At 39.8% G+C, this 24,077-nt stretch overlaps 1 protein-coding gene across 1 annotated transcript in view; it reads left to right on the forward strand.

Annotated features, from left to right (window-relative positions):
* TARBP1 (TAR (HIV-1) RNA binding protein 1) overlaps nucleotides 1–24,077 on the forward strand; it is a 97,792-nt gene that overhangs the window by 27,070 nt on the left and 46,645 nt on the right. Inside the window, exons 10-19 of the mRNA XM_019548618.1 lie at nucleotides 874–970; nucleotides 3,146–3,235; nucleotides 6,361–6,499; nucleotides 9,197–9,293; nucleotides 9,541–9,716; nucleotides 13,007–13,104; nucleotides 17,108–17,269; nucleotides 18,890–19,083; nucleotides 19,511–19,772; nucleotides 19,867–20,055. Coding sequence (XP_019404163.1) covers nucleotides 874–970; nucleotides 3,146–3,235; nucleotides 6,361–6,499; nucleotides 9,197–9,293; nucleotides 9,541–9,716; nucleotides 13,007–13,104; nucleotides 17,108–17,269; nucleotides 18,890–19,083; nucleotides 19,511–19,772; nucleotides 19,867–20,055 — 1,504 coding nt within the window. The remainder of the gene's footprint in view (nucleotides 1–873; nucleotides 971–3,145; nucleotides 3,236–6,360; nucleotides 6,500–9,196; nucleotides 9,294–9,540; nucleotides 9,717–13,006; nucleotides 13,105–17,107; nucleotides 17,270–18,889; nucleotides 19,084–19,510; nucleotides 19,773–19,866; nucleotides 20,056–24,077) is intronic.

Below are 24,077 nucleotides of genomic sequence, written 5' to 3' on the forward strand. Positions count from 1 at the left end.
AATAACTTGCACCCACACAGTAATCATGGGTACAAGCATTTGATCAGAATACTTTCAGCTGGGCTAGTCAGGGAGATTCTAGCTGTCCCATGCTGGCTTGCTTTAGCAGATCAGCTCACACTAGCAAAGAATCCCTCTCTATCACTCCATTTTATCCCCCTAGATATCTCATTACATCTGCCTTCTTATGAACTGATTAGAACTAGCCTAAACTTCCAACAGACTTACCTTGTCATTCTCAGTACACAAAACCTTCCTCCTTTTCTTTGTCCGTTCTTGAGGGTCTTCCTAGACTTTCTAGAGCAAACCTCCTTGACACTTCTTTGGCCTGCTAGTCAGCTTTCTATTAGTTATCAACCATTTCTCCTACATTAGCACATCTATGGCTTATCATAATTTCGTACTGCCAACATTAGCATTTTAAGTGTCCGTGTTGTCTGTCTCTGCTTCAAATTCAATTTCCTGAAAGATGGGCCTATACCTCATGTAAAAAAAAAAATATATCCAAACACCTATCGCATATCTACAATACATTTCTTAATTCTTAAAAATGGAGACATTTCTTCTAATTTTTCATTTCTATGCTTTTGGGTTTTGAAGTAGGTAGAAGTATATCCATATGCTCTCTTAATTTTTGTATGTATATTAAGATACATGGTTGGTCTTGATTTTTTAAAAAAAATTTAAATAGCATGGTATATGACATGGGAAGAGCTTTATTTGTGTGTAGAGAGCATATGGCAGATTCTATAATCCATCATATTAATATCCATTATTGAAATATGTTTGATCAGTAAAGGTGTGTGTGAAGAACTGTTTAGTCCGCTCAAATGTATAAATCTGTATTAAAGTGCACATTTTTCCTATTTTTAGAGATGTCCTGCAGTGTACTATGATCACACATCAGATTCTCTTACGTGGAGCTGCTCAGTGCTATCTTCTTCAAACAGCTATGAACTTAGTAGATGTGGTAAGTGCCGCCACCACCTCCTCCATAGTAAGTTATTACTTAAAGATGATAACACAGCATAAAAAATGCTGCCAAATAGAACTTAGAGCAACTGATTTTGCTGAAATGGTTATTTTGGCAATGGTCAAATGCTATGTTCAAAAAGTGTTAGTTTGAGTAATGGAAGTGTAACTTCACTTCATTGTAAGAAACAATTTGGTTCTTTTTGTCAAATACTCTACTCTACTATCTACTTCTATTGCCATAAGACTTAGGACCTCATTGTACTAAGTACAAATGCTTCTTATAATAGTTTACATTATAAATATTTATTTATTTGTTATGTATGTTTGCAGGTCTCTATTTTTTAATGTCAGGATGGTGATACAGTAGTTAAGGCTGGAATATCACTGTCTTTAGTCTTGAATATCAGTTGTCTAATTTGCTGATTATTCTTTAGCTCTCAGATTCTTAAGTTGAACCAGAAAGATTTTTTTTCTTCCATCACAATCTTTAAATAGCCTGATATCGCTTAAAAATTCAGAGATTATTTTGGTGTGTTAGATAGCTCAAAAAGCATTTTACTAGAACTTGAAACCTGCCATTACTGCTTAGTGATTTGTGCCTTTCTTTTTCTTGAGGATATTCTGTAAAATTTCTAGGTAAAAATTTTATTAAACTACAGTTAATGTATAATGCAAAAAACCATGGGGTTAGAAGAGACCTAAACGATCTATTCCTAAACTATTCCAGAAAAATGATTATCCATCATATTTTTGAAAACCTCCAAAGAAAGGGATTCCAGAACATCCCTGGTTAACTTGTCCTATTGTTTTACACCTAGGAAGTTTTTTTGTGATTTATCCTAAATTTGTTTTGCTGTAGTCTATATTCATTCCTTCATATGTTAATCTCCTTTTCTCTAAGCTAAACATACTTAGTTCTCTCAACCTTTCCTCATATTCCAACTTTCTTTATTGTCTTTATTTTTTTCCTATGGATCTTCTCCAGTTTTCCTTATCCTTAAAATATGGAGCTCAGACCTACACACAATATTCCAGCTGAGGCCTAACCAGGATGCTGAGTAGCATGGTGTTATCACTTCCTGTGTCCTACATGCAGTGCTTCTGTTAATGTAGCCTAAAACTCTTGCTGCTTTGTGACTGCATCATATTGTTGACTGTATTGAGTCTAGAGCAGTGGTTTTCAACCTTTTCATGGTCAGGGCACCCCTCCAGTTGAGACCCAGTGTTGGTGCTACCTGAGCTTACCTCAATGCTTCTGAACCAGGCAATACTGCCTCCTGATAAAACTGCTCATGCCTGCCACACAGCCAGCTGTGGTATGTGTGCCCACTCCTGCTGCATTTGGACTTGGTTCAGAGAGGAACAGTTCCATGCACCCCTCTTTTCCATGGGGAGCGTGGGATGCGTTGGCTTAAGAAGGGCCGCAGCCGAACCAGCTCCTCCCTGCTTTAGGCTGAACAGATCCCTCATGCAGCAGATTTACTTGGCTGCTGCCGTAGCAGGAGTGCCTTCATCACGCTATCTCTGTTGAGAACTACTAGTTTATAGTCTAATGAAATCCCCAGCTCCTTCTCATCAGTGCTGCTGCCTAGTTAGTTATTGCCCATTCTGTTTTTGTGCACGGTTAAGCTATGGGTACTGTACAAGCTGCCTTTTGGCACCCTTTCTTCTTCAGTTAGTATAATGGCACTTTTTTTCCTCTGTTCGGGGATCTCCAATCACTGCAGAACTCCCTGTGCATTTTGTAGGTCGCTGTGGACCTACTTGAACAGAGATTCCTTGTCAATCAGAAGATTTAGTTGGAGCTTTGAAAAATCAGTATAACAAAAGTTAATCTGATCCTTATTAAAAAAAATGAAATAAGTGAATACATCTTTACTTGAATTGTCAGTGTACTCCCACAGCTAGGTACATTAATAATAGGAATTCTATATTCTATAGGAGTTATTTTATAGGAATTGTATGTTCTGATGAACTTATGCTGGAAGTTGAAAAAAGGCAGAAATGAGTAACTTGAGAGTGCACCTTAGTGAGTGGTAAGGGAGAAAGTTAGTATCTTCTTGTCAGATGGAAACAAACTCTCCTGAATTACTGCTGCAGTATCACAGAAGGTTTTTTTTTGGGGTATTTCTTTATATGTGAGATTCTGATTCTTGAATAATTCCTTTAGGAGAAAGTGTCACTTCCAGAAATTTCAAGTTTCCTTGTGTCTCTTAGACCAGAGGAATCCTTAAGGAGGGGGACGATACTGTGGATGGAGGTAAGAACTGAAACTGCTGCTGTTACTGTAATCAATATGTCCTTCAATAAACCATATTAATTTTTTGGTACGAGCTATAGCTTATGTTTTTAATTCTCTATTTTGAACTACCTTAATGCTGATCTTGTTTTGTGCCTAGGTGGTAAGATTTGTGCTTTTTACCTGGAAACTATGATTTCTAATGTTAAGAAGGAATTAATTTTAACTGTACGCAAGTCATTTCGCAGGTTCTGAATTAAAAAAAAATACATGCATCTTCACCGTGTATTGTAGGTTATTTAAAAAAAAAATGTTCCTTTCCTCCTTCACTGACTGTGAATTCTTCAGAAAAAAGTCTCCTTCTTGAGGTAGCACTTCTGTTGTGCTTTTGCTGTGAATGAGGACTGGCATTAAGGCTGCAGTTTTCAAACTTCTAGAGCTGAGCCCCGCTTTGAGTTATTTTTGTTTGTGCCCCTGCCTCAACCCAGATGGAGAGACATGCAAAATATGCTTTCATAAACTTAACAGAGACTAACTCAAGTTAAATTACCTATACCCAGAAATGACACAAGCAGGGTGCGGGACCTGGGGCAAATTGGCTTCTGTGGGGCCCTGCCCTGGATGTGAGGAAGCTGGCAGTGGAGGCGGGTACTGAGCGCCTCGATGTGAAGCTGGCAGTTGTGTAGTCGGCACAGCCACTCCATCCAGGTCCACAGGGCCCCCCAAAGTGCAGGGTCTGGGGTGGTTGCCCTGATTCACAACCCCCTGGGGGCAGCCCTGCCTACACCTGTAAGTTTCAAATTCAGAGATTGAAACTGATATTCACAGATAAAGTACTTACTGACTGTAGCTGTTTCAGCTTCTGCCTTTTGTTTTAGAATAGTATCTTTTAGCAATAAGTACTGCTTCATTTTCACCTCGTAATAGTGTGAAAAACATTGAACTCACCATTAGACTCAGCAGCACTGCGCAAATGCTTGTTGTAATTTTTGTGTTGTAAGAGTAGATAGGATAGGCTAACGAAACCAGAAGGTGGGAAATGTAGTTGTTGCTATGGAAATGATCACTGACTTAATTAAATACATTGTAACACCTGTGAAATCAGTTGCAAAAGGTTTACTCATACTGTTTCAGTGTGTGATGTTGTCAAGTTCTTGTTATGTAATGATAATAAAAAAAAGTAATATATGCCTTGTGCATGATGCCCCCCCCAACATTCCTTCATGCATTTAAGGGGGTTTAGCTATCCATATCAAAGTAGTTGAAAAAGTACATGCGTCTGTTTGCAGAGGCATAACAGGTGCATTAATTAATAATGATGGATAATATCTAATTGTGATGTATAAAAGCTTAAATAGGCATGGGCTTTTTGAAGGAAATTATACATATACACAAAAAGATAAAGATATATAGAAATGAAAGCAAATGAACTTAATGTTCATACACAAGTGGATCCAGGATTTTATGAAGGGAGATGAAAGAGCAGTGACTGGTGCTGCAGTGATGGGTGCAACCCCTTTCCCAGCCTCCTCTCACTTCTCCCAAGCCCCTCCTTGAACCACAGTGTGCAGACCACTATGGGACTAGCATCTGGGGACTTTTGAGTCCTCAGGATAGATAAGAATTCCCCCTGTCCCTTTCCCCTGCCTGCTTCTGTCATCCCAACTCTCCTGGAGAGTTTGGGCACTCCAAAGCTATTTCAGCTGACCTGTGAGCTGGGCTGGGCTCAGCCTGGGACATTGGTGGCAGGTGGGTTCCCCCTCCCTGCGTTTGTTTTGGGGCTGGATGGTGTGGAACCTCTCTTCTCTCCACAGGGGAAACCAAGCAGGGATGAGGAAACTGTAGCTGCTGTCCCATGCTGAGGCCAGCCCTCATGCATTCCAGCTGGAGCAGCTCTGGAGCTCCCCTTGCTGCTGGGACAGTTGCAGCAGCTGGCAGGGGGGAGAGCAGTGTACATGCTTCTGAACACTGGGAGGAAAAGGAGGAGTATTCTTATCTTCGGGGACTTAAAAAGGTCCCCAGTTGCTGCTTCTGCCATGTGGTCAGAAAAGAGGGTTGCAGATACACCACTGCACCCAGGGGCAATGCGTAGGTGCACATGGCTGTGTACCCCCTGCAAAAAGGCGCTGCTGACAGTGTCAGCAGTGCCTGCAGTCAGTCGCCGTTCACCACCCTGCCAATAGCAGTGCTATCAGTGTCTGCAGGCAGTCCATGATTGCCCCTGACCGTGGCCAAAGCTGTTGAAAGCATCTGTGAGAACTCCCAGTTCGCCGACGCTGGGCTCCTGCTGCCACCCTCCCACTGGCACAGCTGTTGCCAGGGTCATGCGCCGTTCATGATTGCACCCCTTCTGGATTTGCCCCTGTTTATAATGCTTTTTTTTAGAGAACTAACATCCATTGTGTAGTTGCAAGCAGTTTAATGTATTGTTATATATGTAGTGGCAGGTTTACGTTAACGTGTTTTTGTATAACTATTAGTGAAAAGTGTCATTTGTGACTGATGCAACTTTTAGCAGCCAGATCGTGTGCTCATGGGTAGATGCTTTTCTGTACTGATAAAAAGTTGCTGCTCTCCAAGGAGAACCCACAGGTATTCAGGCTTTGTCTCCAAATTTAAAAACGTCTGGTACAGGAGAAAAATGACCTGGGGATAACCAGAGTTAAATCACTCCCAGGAGAACTGGGGAGAACAAATGTCTGTATATGCAGTGGCTTCTCTCAGAAGAGAACAGTCCTCCAGCATCTGCCCTCTCTTCTTGAGAGATTCTGTCACTTGCTGGACTCTTGTTCCAGTAGAGAGAAGAACAGTCCCCACAGGTTGACCATGAGGAGTCTGGGGCAGCCAACCAGAACTTCCCCATATGCCCTGCTGCCATCTGTTGCCAGGCAGACTAAGGAAGTTTGCAGAGTACACAGATGTGTGGACAGCGCCACTGCCGCCCCAGCAGCACAGTGTCAGCATTACAGGCTTTCTACTCATCAGGGCCTCAGCATTCAAATATGTGTACACGCCATTCTGGGTAAGTTGCACTACCAGGAGAACAAACCTTGGAGAATTCTCCCAGATAATTTGAATGTATGCATGCAGCCAAAGTGAAAACTTGTAGATGTGTTTATAAATAGTAATGTATTTGTTTTATTTAGCTTTGCAGTTGGCTGTGCACTAATGATGGCCACTTCAGAAAGTCCATAGAAAGTGATCTTGAGCATCAAGAGAGGTCATCATTAAGTACATATGTACTTACTCTTGTTGAAGATTACCTTAAGACACCACCATCTGAAAGTAAGTTCAGATAATATTTATGAATTTATGTATCTTAAGTGCAGAGTCTAGTGTCAGAATATTAAGGTTATGAAATCACTTACTCAAAAATAGTGCAACTAGGATGAAAGTTTTTGGTACAGAGTTTACTTGGTTAAACTCCACATCCCAGCCAGGCTTTAGTTTTCTTTTTTTGATGCATATTAAATACAATGTTTTTTTAAGAACAAATGAATAAAAAATAACATTTGAAGGAAAAAAATTGTAACTGCATTTATTCTTGTCCTTGCTTTACGTTTTAATATGGCAGTATTGCTAGGTGTTTTGTGTATTGTTTTCCCCCCCTCTCTTTCTCCAGCCCACTTTTCAGGGGAGATAGTTAAGTTGTTCAAGTAAATAGTATTTGCAGTGGAATAGACTAGTAAGACTGCCTAAGGAAGTTGTAAAATCTTCTTCATTGGAGGTTTTTAAGAAGAGTTTGGATAAGTATTGAATATGGTTGCTTTAGGAGTTGCATTCCTGCATTCATACAGGTGATCTCTGAGGTCCTTCCAACCGTGCGATTCTAGGTTGCATGGTTTAAAAAAATCCACAGTTTTTACCAACAAAAATTGTATAATAAACACCCTGGAAGTTATTACCCAAAGAACCTTGTCTACCCTGGCTACCCTGGAACTAACATGGTTATGGAGGTACAGATACATTGTATTTTTAGTCGGAAGCTTTCTGTGCATCTTTCTTGAAAGTTACAGTACTCCGTTTAAGAGCATAGCTTGGAAAAGGCTGTGTGCTTACCTGAACTCAGTGTAAACAATGCTCGTTAGCTAAAGGAATAGCCTGCTTTCCATGCTTCTTTAAGTCTCTTTGTTTCTTGCTGCCTTATGTCTGTGACAACCTTGAAATTGATGGGACCTGGTTATTTCAAGGCTGTTTTAGAAGCCTTGATATTGACAGCTCCTCGTCTATTTAATCAATTATGCAGTTGAGTACAGTTATTTTACAAAATAGATAGTGACACCAAAGCATACCTGTGCACTTACCTGATATGCAGATAACTGGATATTACTAGCTTATTCATGGGATCAGTGCTATTGTGCAATTAAGCAAATCACATATTAAACCTGAAAGTGTCAGAAGGAAGTTCACAATAATTTTTGGAGCCTAGTCTTCAGCTTATTCAGTGGGTAAAGTTGAAATATTTGTAATCCAAAAGGCATGTAGTGTCTTCTGTCTTACATTGCCAGTACTTCAGATATCCTGAATTTATTTTACAATCATTTTCTTTCAAATTTATCTCTTTGTGCATCTTTGACTATTGTGTGAGACCTATCTTGTTGATAAAATGCATGCTGCTACATGAGGTTTATAAATGTGAAATGTCGGAAGTCAGACATGTTAAATTTATCCTTCTAGAGAATAAGAAGTATGTGTCGGATTTTAGTACTGGTGTGTACATCAGAATAAGATTGTATTATTAGAAAATTATTTTTCTAAAATCTTTTATAATTGGAGATGCTCCAAAATATCTCATTTCACTCGTGATAATTAGAGCAGACTGTTGAATTACTAAGTGTGTGGGGGATGCATGCTGCACAGGTCATACCAGTGCAGGATATCACTCCTCCTGCCCCCCCCCAGCCGAACAGCAGTGTGCCTCCCCCACTACACTGCGATATGCAAGCCCCTCTGCCCCCCACTGCACTGCAACATGCGGGTGCCCTGGCCTCATCTCACCTTCCTGGCTGCACCGTAGTGTGTGGGAGCCCTGTGGAGCTGCACTGTCACCCTATACTCCCAGGCAAGGACAAGAAGTAGAAGCTGGAGGGAGGAGGAGCATGGAGACCTGCAGCTGGAGTGAGGGGTAGGAGCAGTGGCTGGGTGGGAACCTGGAGCCTCAGATTAACTCTTTGTGAACTGCCAATTGGACAGCCCTGAATTACAGACTCTAAAATTGTTATCATATTCATCTGGAAATTTCCAAGATACACTTTTTGCTAAGAACAAGTTCGGCAGAACCTCCCCATCTTCTGAAATGTGTATTTAACCATTGCTTTAGAGCTCTAGGTCAGATGAATAAACAAACTTCTTACTATAAAAATAAAAAAGTTATCAGTTTACTTGACCTATCCACATTTGATAAATAGCTTGTTGAGAAAATTATACTTGTAAGAATTACAGGGATGTAACTGCTTCTGTACTGAAACTCCAGAGCAGGTCTTTATATCCCCAGAGTTAGAAATCCAAAACTCATCCCAAATTATAGCTCTTAGACTCTTTTGTAGCAAACAGTTTGTAAAATATTTGGATTACTGTATTTCTGTTTTAAGGGAGCTGAATTTTTCAACAGGATTTACACACCTCCCAAGCATGTGAAGCTGCTCTGAAAAATCTCAGCATTATTTTTAAATGTACTTAAATAAAGCAAATTATTAAAAGATGAAGTATATAACCTATTTTTTAAGATAAGTACCTGTAGATTTAGCACTTCTATAATAGAAGAAGAAAATTCAGGTACTTTAAATTTATATATAAGAATTCAAAGCTTGTTACAAATCTTTAGCCTGACATTTAGTAATTGAATCCATTAATCATTTATATACCATTACCTTCTGCTAATAGGATTGTAAATAAACAACATTAAAAGTTAAAGAAAATTACCATACTGAGGTGTTGTTTTTTTTTTAAATACCATGGAAACTTTAAATTATCTTTAATCAGGGGAAAGTTGCTTTATGCCTGACTGGTTTGAAGCTAAGCTTGTTGCTACAATGATTCTGCTGGCTGCAGATGTAGAGGAATTGAAGAATAAACACAGGTAAGTTTTATAAATTTAATTTTCCCATCAATTTTTTTTCTTTTGGGCTTGGTTCAGATCTAATTGAAATCAGTGGGAAGGGTGTTCTTGACTTCAGTGGGCTTTGAAACAAAATGTTAGTCTTAGCCTTAGCACTTGTCACTTGGTAACATTTTCAAAGGAGTCAAGGTGACTTACCAGTTTGACTTGGGCACTTTAAGTATACATTCAGTAGACGATTCTCTTCTTAATTTTTGTTTTTGTGTAGTGAAAAAATCAACATAAAATGGATTGAATTAAAGGCTTTCTTGTACCCTCTTCTGGATGTCTTGCTGAAACTTGGCACTAATGTTTATATCCCAACACTGAAAGCTGATAAAAGCCTGCAACTGCTGTTGAAGTTATTACAGACCTGTTCGTTAAAATGTTCTAATCCTCAAGATGGTTAGTAATATCTTAAGTATATTGTCCTATATTGTTTATTGTTAAACTAAAATTATGAGGTGTTTGTTGTGTTCAAATTATATTGCCAAATATTAACAGTTTTTAATTAATGTAGCAGTTGCATTACAGGCTTCAATGTTTACAGACTTCAGTGTTTCACAGTAAGCTTTCAATAATTATTACCATTCCTGATAGCTAGTATTACTAAGGGGGAGTTAGTTGCATTCGGTTTTGGCTTGTACATTATTAAAAGAATTCTTAAATAGTTTTTAAATTCAGAATCTTTATGACTAATGATTTGTGAACAGTGCTACACAGGAATTATGGTGAACTATAATGGAAATTAGTAAATTTAACAGTTAAATATGCAATTTGATTTTCTAACCAAATTAGTAATATTAGACTTCTACAAATGCAGTCAAATGAGCCAGTTTCAGTCATTTTAATAAATAGTGAACGTTGGTGATAAACCCAGTATGATTTGGAACATCTTTGAATGTGTTCATTTTATTGCAAGATCCTGGCTGGTTTCTTATTTAATTGAACCTTTTACCTGTTCAAAGTAAAGCGATGTTGACTGTTAAATAATCACAAAAAGCATCAGGCTTTGATTGGCCTCCTCTGGCCTTTCCCACATATGTAAAAGTCAATATGGAAGACCTTGAAGAAATCCTCAGAGATATCTCTGAATAACTCTTCTAGAAGCTGAAGATCTGCTTCGTAGCTGCTAGTTTCATAGCAGATTCAAAAAGAGAGACTCCATTCTTGTGCTTTTATATCTTCTCTTTGTTCTATTGATTTCTCTATTTTAGAGCAGCGAGGGCATACAACAGCTTTTGGTACCATTTCAGTATTGATGCATTATCTCTATTTCTTGTGGTGCCAGTTAGGGGTGCACTGATAAAGATCTTTTGGGCCAGTATCAATGGCTGATTATTAAGGAGCCATATTGGCTGGTACCGATCTGATTGCCAATATGCAGCCAAGCACCTTTGAAAACTGTATCCAGCTGGTAAGTGTTGCAGGGGAAGGGGTGGAGAGGAGGGAAGGGAGCATGGGGTTGGGGCAGATCGAAGCCCCTGCAGTGAGGGGCTGGGGTAGGTGCTGGTCAGCTGAGGCAGGGTGGGGCACGGAACGGAGCTGGCAGCTCGTCTGGTGGCGTGTGGCAGGGGGGAGAGCAGGTTCTGCTATGCATACCCCAGGGGAGTCATGGGGGAGCATGTGCCCCCTGATCTGTGGGGGGGCAAGGGTGGGCTGCTGCTGTGGGGTGGGACCAGGACAGTGCCAGGCTCTTCCCCACAATTTGCCGTAGCCCACCCCATAGCCCCCTCCCAGTGCCGCCTCCTGGCCCAAGCGCAGCCCCAGCCCAATCCCCCTACTGGGAAGAGCCTGGTGCTGCCCCCGCTCCAGCACAAAGTGGCAGCCTGGCTTCACCCCACACAGTCTGGGGGTACATGCCCCCACTCCCCCATGCCTCCCCTGGGGTGTGCGTAGTGGCAGGATCCATGTCCTCTGAATGAGCCTCTCACAGCTCTGTCCCACACCCCACTCTGCCCCAGCTGGGCAGTGTCTGCCCCAGCCCCAACCCCAGCTCCACTTTTTTTCTCACTGCAGGGGCCTCGATTTGCTCTCTCTCCACACCCATTCCTTCCCCCCACAAGAGACTTACTAGCCAGATGCTGCTCTCCACATCGGCCAAAAAAAACTGGTTGCCAGTAATGTTAATTTTCCTTTTATCGGTGCCAATACAATATGGACCGATGTATTGGTACACCTCTAGTGCCAGTAGGGCACGGCTCACCCAAAAAGTGCCTTGACTTATGTTACATGGACTGAATGTTTTGCCACATTTATTTATTTCAGTTTTTACTCTTGTAACTTATGTATGTCTTCATCTGTAGACTGTCATGGGAATGTATTTTGTGTTCTCATGTTTCATAATCAGACTCTATCCTAAACTTCCTTTAATGGTAGATACTGTTGTTTCAGTTACAATCCTTGCTCTCATTAGCTCATAATTTCCTGAAAATAAGTTTTAGGGTATGCTCTACTCAAAGATAAAATACTTGAGAAAGTATTAAGAAAGTAACATAACAATTTTCACTTCTGTATTCATATAAAACTATTCCCCATTAAAAAAAAAAACAAAAAAAACCCCCAACACAACCTGCCACACAGTCGCCAAATTACTAAATGTAGGTGCCTCTTACTGTGTCCCTTGGAAGCATTGGACAAGTGGCAGTTTTGCCTAAGTGATCTTTTCTAATGTGCGTGCTCATTCTTCAGTTTGCCTACAGCCAGAGGATTATTTTTTCAAACACATATATGTATGATTGCAAGTATGATCTTCTTGGTGAGGTATATAATCTTAGTTTAATATAAAAAGGCACTTTTCCGGCTTCAAAGGCAGTTGAAGGAATTTTGCTCTATTTTTTTTCTTTTAAGAAACTAAATGTTTTTGTGGAGAGAGTAGAGAATAAATAATGTTTCAGAAAAATAGGAAATTTGAGTGCGAATTGAACCTGTTCTACAGCCTTATCTTTACTGTACAAAGTCAAGACTGAGCAACTCTTGTAATAAAGATTAAATTAGTGCTCACACATAGTTAGGATTATTGGAATGCCATAATGCAATATAATGAAGTTTGAGAACAGTTCTAGCTACTGTGGGTTCCCAGTTGGTAAAACCCTAGAGTATATGCTTAGATAGAAAAACTATTTGAGTGCTTATAAGTTAAGCACATGCTCAGGTGTTATACTGGATTCTTTTATTCCTTGGAGTCTCAGAACAGAAAAGAAGCCATATGCCTGAAGAAGGGTGATAATACCTGAAAGCTTGCAAAAAATGTTTCCCCAACTATTCAGTTGATTCAATAAAAGATATCACATCTACCCAACGAACCTTGTCTGCATATGTTCTTAGACCAGCTATAACCAAAAAAACCTAGATTGCTGCATTTGAGCATCTTTTAGTATAAACTTACATTGGCATCTGATAAACAGAAAGTGACAAACTAGAGGTTTACCTGGCTATTAGTATGACACCCTAATTTATCAGCTTTGATTTGGGACTCTGAATGCCCTTCAAATATACTAAATGTTTTAAATACTTATTTAAGGGATTTTCAACATATAGTTTAATGTTTTGTTTTTTTTTAAGAAACGGAGCATTGTATGTGTTCTGGAGCATAGGATGCCTAAAGCTAAGAAGAAGAAAAATGATAAATATTTCTTAAACAAAGTATTTTTCCATTGTGTTAGTGATATTTTTTTTGTTTGTTTTCTGTACAGATGGGGTATTAACTTTTCTCTGGAAGTGTGTTGAGACTTCTGTAGATAGTGTTTTAGATTTTGTTCTTCGAAGGCTTACTACAGGTGATTTAAACACTGTAAGTATTTCCTGAAAGACTTGCTGTCTACTTGTTTTGGTGCATTTTTGCTTGTTAATCTGATTCAGCAGAATTTTTTTACAAGTTTCTAAACAAAATACTTCCCATCCTCAGAACATCATTTTACATAGAAATAGTCATGGTAAACTTATTTTAACAGTAACCTGCTGAGGCATGTCGGGTTTTTTTTCAGTGAAAGGAATTCAGAAAAGATCACAATACAAATGAAAAATTGGTTGGTTTCTTTTAACCATTAAATTGACTTTGTAGTTGGCATTTGCAACAGAAAAGGACAAGGAGCTTTTTATATTTGCTCATATGGTATGTCACTGCTCAGATCTAAAGTCCAGCAGAGATACTGACTGAGTGGATTTAGGAGGTATACATCTGTCAGTTTGAGGGTTTGGGGTGTTTTGGTACTTCCTGAAGTCATATTTCTATTGTCCTTCTCCCATTTTATTGTAGTGTATTACAGGCTTGTGAAAATTTTAAAATCTTCCCATTTTATTGTATTAGTGAAAGTCTTAAAATGATGCATTGATAGTAATGTTTAACTACCTAAAAAAACTGCTAATAATCATTTATATGCATCAGACTGACACAGAACTCTGCAAAGAGTTAAAAGTGTAGGTCCCTTATTGAATGGAGAAGGTAAGTTAATAATATACTACGCAGAAAAGGCTGTTGTGTTTACTGCCTACTTTTTCAGTCTTATAAAGAGTTAATTATTAAATGAGGAGCACAGTCAGTCTTGGGGATGAGCTGTAGGTAATCAGCTAGTAAAAGGAAAGAACAAGTTAAAAATCACATAGATAAGATGGATACTTTCAAATCAGCAGGACCTGGTGGGATTTATGCTAGAGTAATCCAGGAATTGGCTAAGTAATTGTGGAGTCTTTGACAATTGTGGAGGTTGTGAGGTATTTCAGAAGATTGGAGAAGGACAAACAGTGTCCAACTTTAAAAATGGAAAAAAAGCAGGATCCAAGGAATTGCAAACCAATCAGTTTAACTCAGTACCTGTAAAAATAGTGAAGCATACCATCAGTCAATCAATTTCTAACCACCTAGAATTAGAGATGCACTGATACATGGGTCCCATATCGGATCACAGCTGCAGCACAGCATATGGGTGGACAGGAGCGCAGCCTGGCTTTGTGGAGAGCAGCCTGGTTCGGCTGGTAAGTCTGTTGTGAGAAAAGGGGTGGGAGAGGGGGCAGATTGAGGCCCCCGTAGTGATAGAGAGGTGGGGTAGGGGCAGGCACTGCCCACCAGGATGGCACAAGGCATAGGACAGATCTGCGGCTCATCCGAGGTGGAGGTGAGCTCCTGCTGCTGCACGCACCCATTTGGGGGGGGGGGGTGACTGTTGGGCTGGGGCTGTGCTGGGCTCTACCCGGCAGGGGCTATGCCTGGCTGCTCTTGAGTTGGGTGGTGGCAGTGGTGCTGGGAGGGGGCTGGGGTGCTAGTCACCCCAACATTTTCTGCAGCCCCCTTCTTCTAGCACTGCTGCTGTCTGCCTCTAGCCTAGCCTAGCCCAGCCCAGCCTAGCCACCTGCTGGGAAGAGCCAGTGCTGGCCCCAGCCAGTGGCAGCAGCTTGTCCTCAGTTTGCATGCAGATCTGGGGGCACCATCTCCCCCTCCCCCCCATGCCCTCCTGGTTTGTGTGCAGCTGTGGGAGCTGCCCCCCCCGATGAGCCGTGACTCCGTCCCATGCCTTGCCCTACCCCAGCTGAGCAGCCCCAGTCCCACTCCTTTGCTCACTGCAGGGGCTTCCATACGCCTCCCCCATCCCTTCCCTCCACCCATCTGTTGCCCCACAATGGACTTACCAGCTGGTTGCCGCTTTCCACGCTGTGGGGTTGTATATTGGAATCATATTGGCCAATATGGCTCATTAAAAATTGGCTATTGGTGCCACCTGTACCTAGAATGTATCAAGGTGTTAACTAGGAGCTAATGTAGATTTGTAAAGAACAAATTATACCTAATCAACCCAGTTTTTCTTTCTGTGATAACGTGGTGGCTCTTGTAAAAACAGCAACAACCCCCCCCCCCCCCAAACAAAGAAGACCCCCATAAAACAAAAAATCCAAGTGAAAGCAGTGTATGCAATGTACCTTTACTTTAGTAAGGCTCTTGACACTATTTCTCACCAAACAAGTGAGGTAAAGAGATATAGTCTAGAGAGGAAACTACTTTAAGAGGGTTTGTAAGTGGTTGGAATAGTATGCTCACAGAGTAGTCATCCGTGACTCGGTGTTAGCCTGGGAGGAGATATTTCCAGTTTCATACGGGTCTGTCCTGCATCTGGTGCTGTTCAGTATCTTTTATTAATGTTTCAAAGAATGGAATTGAGTGTACGTGTATGCTTAGCAAATTTGTCAATGGCATTTAGCTGGGTGAGGTAACAGGCATTTTAGAGTAGCTGTTTTCAAATTGAGGTTCATGTACCCCTGGAGATAGTCAATACTAAACTTTAACAATGGTGATGGAGCTTGTGATTAGTCTGTATGCAGTAAGTAATGGCATTTCTGCAAGTAGATGTTGGTATTGACACTTTCTAAAGATGCACATGCAAGGTGTAGGGGTACAATCAGCAGTATTTTGCAGGTAAATGGGGTAAACAGCTAAAATGTTTGAAAACTACTGCTCTAGAGAAAAAAATCACCTTGATACATTGGAAAAGTGTGTTAAATAAATAGGATGAAATACACTGAAGGCAAGTGGAAAGTACTATACTATATTCCTGAAGTCGTCTGTTCAGTTTGGGTCTGCTGTTTCAAGAAAGATGTGGACAAAATTTGTAAGCATCCAGGAGGGAGCAACAAAAATGATTAATGGTCTAGAAAACAATGAGATGAGGAAATGTTGTGGGAATTTGAATTATGTAGTTTAAAGAAGAAAAGACTGAGGGAAGGATTTGATAAATCTTCAAGTACTGATAGGATGGGTTAGAAAGAGGATGGCAGTCAGTTCTCTGTTGATACACATGATATGACAAGAAATAATAACTTGAATTACAGCATGGGAGAATTAGTTTATATGTTAAAAAGAATATTCTAATGATGAGGGTGTTTTAAGTACTGGAACTTATTATCTCAAAGCTGTTTTTCCTCCATTACTGGAAGCTTTTATACAGTTTAAGCATATGTCTGGCATGTTTTAGATCAGAGGTGCTTAACCTCTGGCCCATGTACCTGTCATCCATCCTGCGGGACTCCTCATAGGTCTGGAAATTTGGTGGGGGAGTGGTGGCAACACTAATTTCCACTTTGCTGCTAAATTTCCAGCCGTATGGGGAGTCATGCACGCTGGACAAACATGGCCCTGTGTGTTAGGTCATGACGGCACATCGGGCTGCTCTGCAGCCAGAATTGGGCCTGTGGGAGGATTAACACGCAGGATTGGATTGGTGCACAGGGTTGGGTGTGTGCGTGGCAGAGCGAGTATGCAGGACCAGGTCATCGCACTGCATTGCACCTGCAGACTGACCCCACACTTGAGAATGAGGAAAAAGATAAAATGGTGTGAGCATCAGGGACTGAAGAGACAGAAGCAACAGGCCAAAAGATGAATGTGGTAGGAAAGCAAAGTAAGACAGAAGATAAATGAGAGCTTGTTTTTATCCTGGGACTCTAATCTGTGATGAGGAAACGTCTTCAGGAGAAGAGGGGGCAGTGGTGTGTTTGATAGAACTGATTGCCAAGGCCAATATGGGAAGAAAGGCAAAACTGCTCTTGGTGGAAAAGAAAATTGGAAACTTACTTCAGTGTGTCGGGTTTTGTCGGGTTTTTTGCTGCTAATGGTTACTCAGACAGAGATCCTTGACGTAGATGGGAACTGGGTAGAAAAGGAGAGAAACTGTCCCTAATTACAGGAAAAGAAAACATTTTAGTGGTTGTGATTGCTCCTGACTTTTTCTGTAGAAGTTGTTAGTTATGTCTAATTTTTAGTTGAAAATTTTCCCTTTTTAATGCTAATTTTTTTTTCTTCATTTGAGGTTTCAGATTTGGATCGTTGTAATTTATACTTGGCTTTAGTATCAGAGCTGGTAAATTTATCATTGAACATTGGTTGGAAAAAGGGACCATCCATCTGGAATTTCATCTTTTCTTTGACAAATGCCTCTATTCATACTCTGCAGGAGGCAAGCAATGAACAGGTAATTTTTAGATGCTTTCAAACAACAGGGTTAAGGAATGGCTGATTATATGATAACATTTGTTAGTTAATATAATATTTTGCAGAATACTCATGTAATTCATTGGCAGTTTAAATATTTCAGGTAAATGCTCTGTACCTTAGCTGCAAAAGGACATTTTTAGTATTGCAGTACTATAATTCTCTGTTAACTTACAAAACTGCTATGTAATGAAAACAATTTATTGGTTATAATAATGGATTATGATGTTGAATGCTTTTTCTTCAACTCCAGTAAAAGGTTTGATATCTTTAAAATAGAATAAACTGCAAGCCCGTTCCTCTCAAAGCCTCATATGAATACAATGTTACATTTTCAAGATCAAGTACACAATGATAAAGATTAATTTTATATTGTAGTTTCTGTATTAAAATATTTTTACATATAAAGCAATGTATGTTTAGCAACAGAAAGAAGAAAATAAGGTATTAAATATGAGAAATATGTTTGAATTAATACTGCTAGAAATCCTTACATTTTTGTAATTTACTGAAATGAGTTTTTGATCTGGGAGCATTTGCTTTATCAAAAATATTTTTATACGGATTTAATTTCCTAAGGTGTATTTTAGCAGGCAGCATAAAGGGAGAAGAACTTAAAAGATTTCTTGTTCTTTTTTTAACACTTCTTTGCCTTACATACCTTACAATTTGCTGCATCTTTCAGTGGAATTTTTAAGCTCCTAGAACCAACAAGTGTTCACCTAAACTGTTCATCTGAGACCTTCATTCAGCTACTTCTTATGAAACCGTTGTTAATTTTACAGTTGGGTGTCTTTAAGTTGTGATTGTGTGTGTGTAATCCATCTTTTAGTGCATATGTTTTGCTTGAAGGATACTCTGCTCTAAGTGAATACTATAGATTTTGTCAGTCATCTGTTGGGGGAAGGAATGAGGAACCATTTTGTGTTCCTGATACCTAAAGGCATTCAGCAAAAATTTTATGATAACTATTATAACTTTGTTTTGAAAATGGCCAAGCACATTGACGGTATACATTGTCAATTTTAAATAATCTGCTTCTCTGCCCCATTGATCCTCACTTGAACTTGTATGATTCTATACAGAAATCACTTTAATTAGTACTAAACTGAATCTTGTACTGTAGGAAGTGGCCTAGTTTCTCTTGCTTCCCACTCTTCTCAAATGGAATATATCTCTCTTTTTGGAATGACTATTTTTGTCTTCAAGAGCAACTAAAGTAGTCTAGTTACAAGCTTGGATTGTGACTGCATGTGCCTGAATTCTACTTTTTGGTTCAGTTTTCCATAGCAGAATTTAAGTTTAGAATTTACGAGAGAAGTTGATGTGTGACTATTTGAATAATCTGTTTAAAATCAATTTGCTGTAAATAGAAAATAGGAATTTAAGGTTGACCTTGGTTGCAGGTCAACCATGACTGTAGGTGCATAAGTGCAAGAATATTCTGGAGTGAGTTTCTGTAATTTGCAGGATACAGTACGTACTTGTTTTTCCCTATATTTTATTTTGTAGTCAGGTTTTCAGATATATTGCTATGTTTTACCTTACCAGAGGAAATTGCACTATGTTTTACTCTTTATGTTTAATTTTAATATACCAGGAGCCAAAACTTCGAGAACAGATTCAGAAGGTAGTTAGTATGGCATCGCTAACTGTGGTGTGTGAGATTATTGATCAGAAACCTGAACTGCAACTTGAATCTATGCAACCTGTTGAGACCCTAAAAAGATTTATTTCTTCTGCTCAACTTAATCAAGTATTAAAGAAGCCATCTTCTGTTGAAGAAAAAAGTAGGTATGTTTGTGCTACGAATCATGTATGAATCATTCTCCATGATAAATTTTTTAACACCAAATAAAGCAAATCTAAAATGCCTGTCTTATTTAGTAATATTTGACAAGATACAATTTTTTTTATGTTAATTTAAATAAAGAGTTCAAGTTATCCAAATAGTCTTCCAGCTTCTTAGATACAGGTCTTGGTGAAGATTAAATGGGTTGTCTTATCTCAGCCTATTCCGTTGTAACTCTGGAATGTAGGGCTCAGTCAGACTCATTGAAGTCAGTAACAAGGCTTTTAGTTGTCTAAATGGCAATTTCATGTCCCATTAAATACTTTTGATTCTGTTCTGCTTGTGTTAGGGTAGTACACGATCACATAGTTTGTGCATAGGGAAACTGATGTATTAGTATGGACTTGAACATATGGTCTCTTTTTGCAGTTTATTTGAAGAATCAACTTCTTGTCAAGGATGGGGGAAAATAGTTGCCTGCTACATACATGATCAGTGGGTTTGCCTTCATTTTCTTTTAAAAAAGTATCAGAACCATATACCACGATCAGAAGATGAGACTTTGGAATTAGATTTGCCTGCAGTTCAGAGACCAAGAAGAACTTTCCAGTCTGCTTTGGAAGCTCTAACTGTTCTTCCTTCTGAGCAGGTTTTACCTGTGTTTCATTGCATGAAAATACTTATTCCCAAGGTAAGAGACAGAAAGCAGTTTAAAGGCAGTAATAGCCAGAAATATTTTTTCTCCCCCCAAAATAAAACACTGCTTCCTGCTCTTGTGTTTTCAGCTTCTGGTTTCATCTGAGACTCTCTGCATTGAAGCGTTTGATCTGGGTTGGAAAATTATATCCTCTCTGAGCAACACACAGCTAATATTTTGGTCTAATTTAAAAGCCTTTGTTCAAGTTGTTTTTCATACTGAGGTTCTTGCTGTTGCAGCAAGTAGCAAAGGTCAAGCATATGCAAAAATAAGAGAAGTAAGTGCTTTTTTTTTTTTTTGGTAAATGTTTGTAAAACTCTAGCTGATTGCATTAAGAGGGCAGGGCATGGGTGGTAACTTGAAGGACAATTCTGTTCAGAATGACAAACTTTCATAGGTGACAGCCTACTTTGTCAGATGCTATTACAAAGTAGGCTTTTTCCAATGAAAGTTAATGCCTTTCTGAATAAGTTAGTCTTTAAGGTGCTACCTTGCTCTACCTTCTGCCTGACTTCAGACTCAGACTGTTAACTATCTCTTTCTATTTTATTAGCCTGAGACATCTTTCTTTTTTAAAACATGGTTGTAATTTTTTCCTCTTAAAATTAAGTGATTTTTTTTTTCACTTGAAAAAGGTGCTGTTTTCAGAACATTGGGCCCAAAGGATCTTCAAAATAGCTGTACAGTGTAATTCCAACCCCCATCTGGAAGGGATAAGAGATGGTTGCTCTGTTTTTTTACTTCTGTTCAATGCTTTGTCACCTGAACCTTTCTATTGGGGGATTAGTGAGTGATTGAGGGAAGACTGCTGTGAATGACATGGAAAAGATGACTTCACAGAGGTTCACTTGAGAATCTTTGGGTGGCACTGATTTTAGTTATTACCAATGTGAGCTGGGTTCAGTATAATAACGGACAAGTAAGAGGATTTACATCTGATTATGGTTTGACTCATCCAGTTTTCCTTTTCATGGTAGGAAGGGTTCTGTATTTTTCATTTTGCAGGTCGTTATTAGGGGTGTGTGAAACAGGCCATATTCGATTCAGATTTGGCCCAAATCGAGGGACAGCGATTCGATTTGTTGATTCAGATCACTGTCCTGATTCGATTCAGCTGAATCCAAATCTGAAGATTCGACGCAGGTTCAGCCATAGACACAGCTTTGAGTGTTTTTTCTTCATACGTTGAGGTACCAAGCGTGGCTTATGAATGCTGAGGTGGTGAGATGGATAGAGTATCCCACAGAAGCACAGAGGGCCCTCCCACGTGCTTGGCTGTGGACCTCTCCCCATGGTCCCCCTGACTTAGCAATTGGCCACGGGCGGACCCCAGGTGCTGGTCCCAGACCCAGAAGGCACCAGTCGCTGAGTAGGGGGGAATCCTCTGTGTGCTCTGCAGCAGACCCAGAAGTGGACGGAAGTGCTTCTTGTCCACTTCTGGGTCTGCCGCTGAGCATGCTGGGAACCCCCCCTCCCTCCCAGTGCTTCCATGGGGATGCTCCATCTGTCCCACCATCTCAGCACTCATGAGCTGTCTGGTACCTTGAGGTATGTAGAAAAAACATTTAAAGCTGTGTCTACATCTGAATCATTGAATCTCTCCAAATTGATTCAGAGGTTTGGATTCAGAGATTTGGCTGCTGAATCGGGCCAAATCACCGCTGAATGGAATCAGTGACTGAAGAAGCTTTGCATAGCCCTAGTGGTTATCCTCTCTGTCTATCCGGTGTCTTCTGGATTAATGAAGACAAATACAGTGTTCCTTTTGTTCTGATTAGTGCACTTTTTTAAGTATTCCATATCTTGCATACAGACCAGACAATCTTGCATATCAGTCCAGGATTTCCAAATTTTATAATGACCAGTTTTATCTTGGAAAAGTGCATCAATGCAGATCTCTTTTAAAAAGAGTATGTACATATTAACGTACAAGAAATTATGAAACTTGATTAAAGCACATATAGCACCAGGTCCTGTTCCATCTATTAGTAATCGGTATGTTTTAAGGTATTTAAGTATGCTCCTAAACCATCTAGCTCAAGTCCCTGAACAACTGTTAATGCAAAAAGGTTCTGCTTTTATTACGTGGCCTTATGGCTAAATAAGGTGTGCTACAAAAGATGTGTTAAAGGTTTTGCAGGGCTGGGAACCAGGGAGGAAGAGGCTTGTGCTTAGACACCGAGAAGCCTAAGTGCCACTTAGATCACTAACGATTGGAATAAGATCTGTCTGTACTGCTCACCATTAATAAAGCCATCATTTACTGCTGCTTTAGAGACTCCTATTCCTTTGGGGCTCCAGATTACAAATGTTTCCATGATCTTGTAGGCAAAGACTCTTTCATCTTAAAGATGAGTGTAATATTGGAGCCAATTCTGCTATGTGCCTTCCTGTTTGGTTGCTTTTCATTTTGAAAGACAGGAAATTAATCTTTTCTGATTTTGATGAGGTAAGTATTTTCCTATCCTTCAGTCATCTAGTAACCATTGATAATTTTCACTAGGCTAATGGGACTTAAAGGTGATTTAGAATTAACTGAATGTTCCTATTTTCCTGTGTTTTAATACCAGATAATTTTTTATTGTTTGTATTGAATATAAAACTTAAGGGCATCACACCCCTGATATCACTATGCAAGTTATTGATGGTAAATTTATTATTTAATGACTGTTAGTCCAATCTGGTGTAAATTACAGTGTTTCCTCTTTCTTCTGTTTGTGTGTGTGTGTGTGTGAAAATTTGGGAAGGTTTTCTTGACGTGTTAATTAAAAATTGAATTTAAAATTCACCATGTGCCAAAAATTGACATGCAGTATGAAATCTGAGACTATTGGTGCTTTCTTAAGTAAGATTAGGAAGTTTTTGTTGTATTCCAGTACAACTGTGTGGTAGTTGGATAAATGTTGAGGTTTTTTTTTATTAAGCCTATGGTCATGTTTAGCTGACAGGGGATATGGTCAGTTTGTGATGCATAGAACAAATCTTTTACTTCACTGTCTTTCTACTGTTGGTAGAGAAGGAAAAGAGTCCTAGGTCTCCTTTAGATAATCTTAGATGCTTTGGTAATGAGTGTAACAGAAGATGGTATGTTTTTGTGGCATACTGAAGTATCCTTCTAAGAGGCCACAAAATGGCAAAGAAAACAAGTTCACTGTAAAATGGGAAATTTAGGTTCTTTAAAATTTTTTATCCTCTTATATAAATGCATAGATGTTGGACATAGTTTTAAAATACCTTATTTGCCCAAATCTAGGATGAATGTAGACTATCCCCCAATAATTAGATTCTGTACATGGAAATGAAGGATGCAGTACATCATTTTAATTATTTTCCATGTATACAATCTATTTTTGGATGGTTGGCTGTAATTCATCTCCTACCTCTGCAGGTGGGCAGGCAGCAGGGATGCAGGTAGCATGTGGAGGTCAAGCAACTTGTTCCCTGGCTGTGCCTGTCTCTCCCTCCCCCTCCCCCCCCCAAATGCAGTGTCAGGGCCACTCTTCCCCACTCCTGCTTCTCCACCTGTTCTTATCCTTGCTGCATGCAGGCAGGCTCCATCCCTGCTCTAGCCAGGGGCATGGAGCATGGCCCCAGTCCAGGCCCCATAACAGCTGGGCTGGCGTTGTGCTTAGTGCCCTAGGACGGAGCCTGCGAATGTGGGGCAAGGGTAAGGGGTACAGAGGCTGCATAAAGGTGGGACATGGTAGGGGGAAGAAGAGGCTGTAGGGGGGAGATGGTAGGGTTTAGATCTGATGTGGGGCTCAGGCAGTGGCTGTGGCTGCATCCTCAACCCTGGTTAGGGGCTGGAGTCTGAGCCATAGCAGATGCCTACCCCATCCCCAATCACTCTTATACCTGATTCTAAGGTGAAGGGTTTGCTCCCATGTTAAATGGGGAAAAATCCTAATATTAAAATTGAGTAAATAGGATAGTGTATTCTTAATTTTTACGGGCATTTATTTTCCTTCCTGTCAGTTTATTCTCCTAAAAATGCACTTCAATAAATGTTAAAATTTAAGTGTAGTAGCATATTAACGTAGTAGTATTTAGATAAGGTTATCAGTTGCAACATTTGTATAAGTCCTAGCTGAAAGAAGATGGATTATTGCCTCAGTCTATAAAAGTAAAATATCTCCACATACTAGAAATTGATATCTGATTTCTCTGTTTGGTCTCCTACTCTGCAGGCCTCCACACTTGGCAGTCACGTACTTGGTGTTGTCTGAACCTATGAGCTGTAGCCATTCTGGGTTCTCCTCCCTACCCCGATATCATTTGTTTAAATATTTGTAGCTGTTG

This window comes from Crocodylus porosus, unplaced genomic scaffold, assembly GCF_001723895.1.
Source record: "Crocodylus porosus isolate Cpor-Errol unplaced genomic scaffold, CroPor_comp1, whole genome shotgun sequence".
Taxonomy (NCBI): Eukaryota; Metazoa; Chordata; order Crocodylia; family Crocodylidae; genus Crocodylus; species Crocodylus porosus.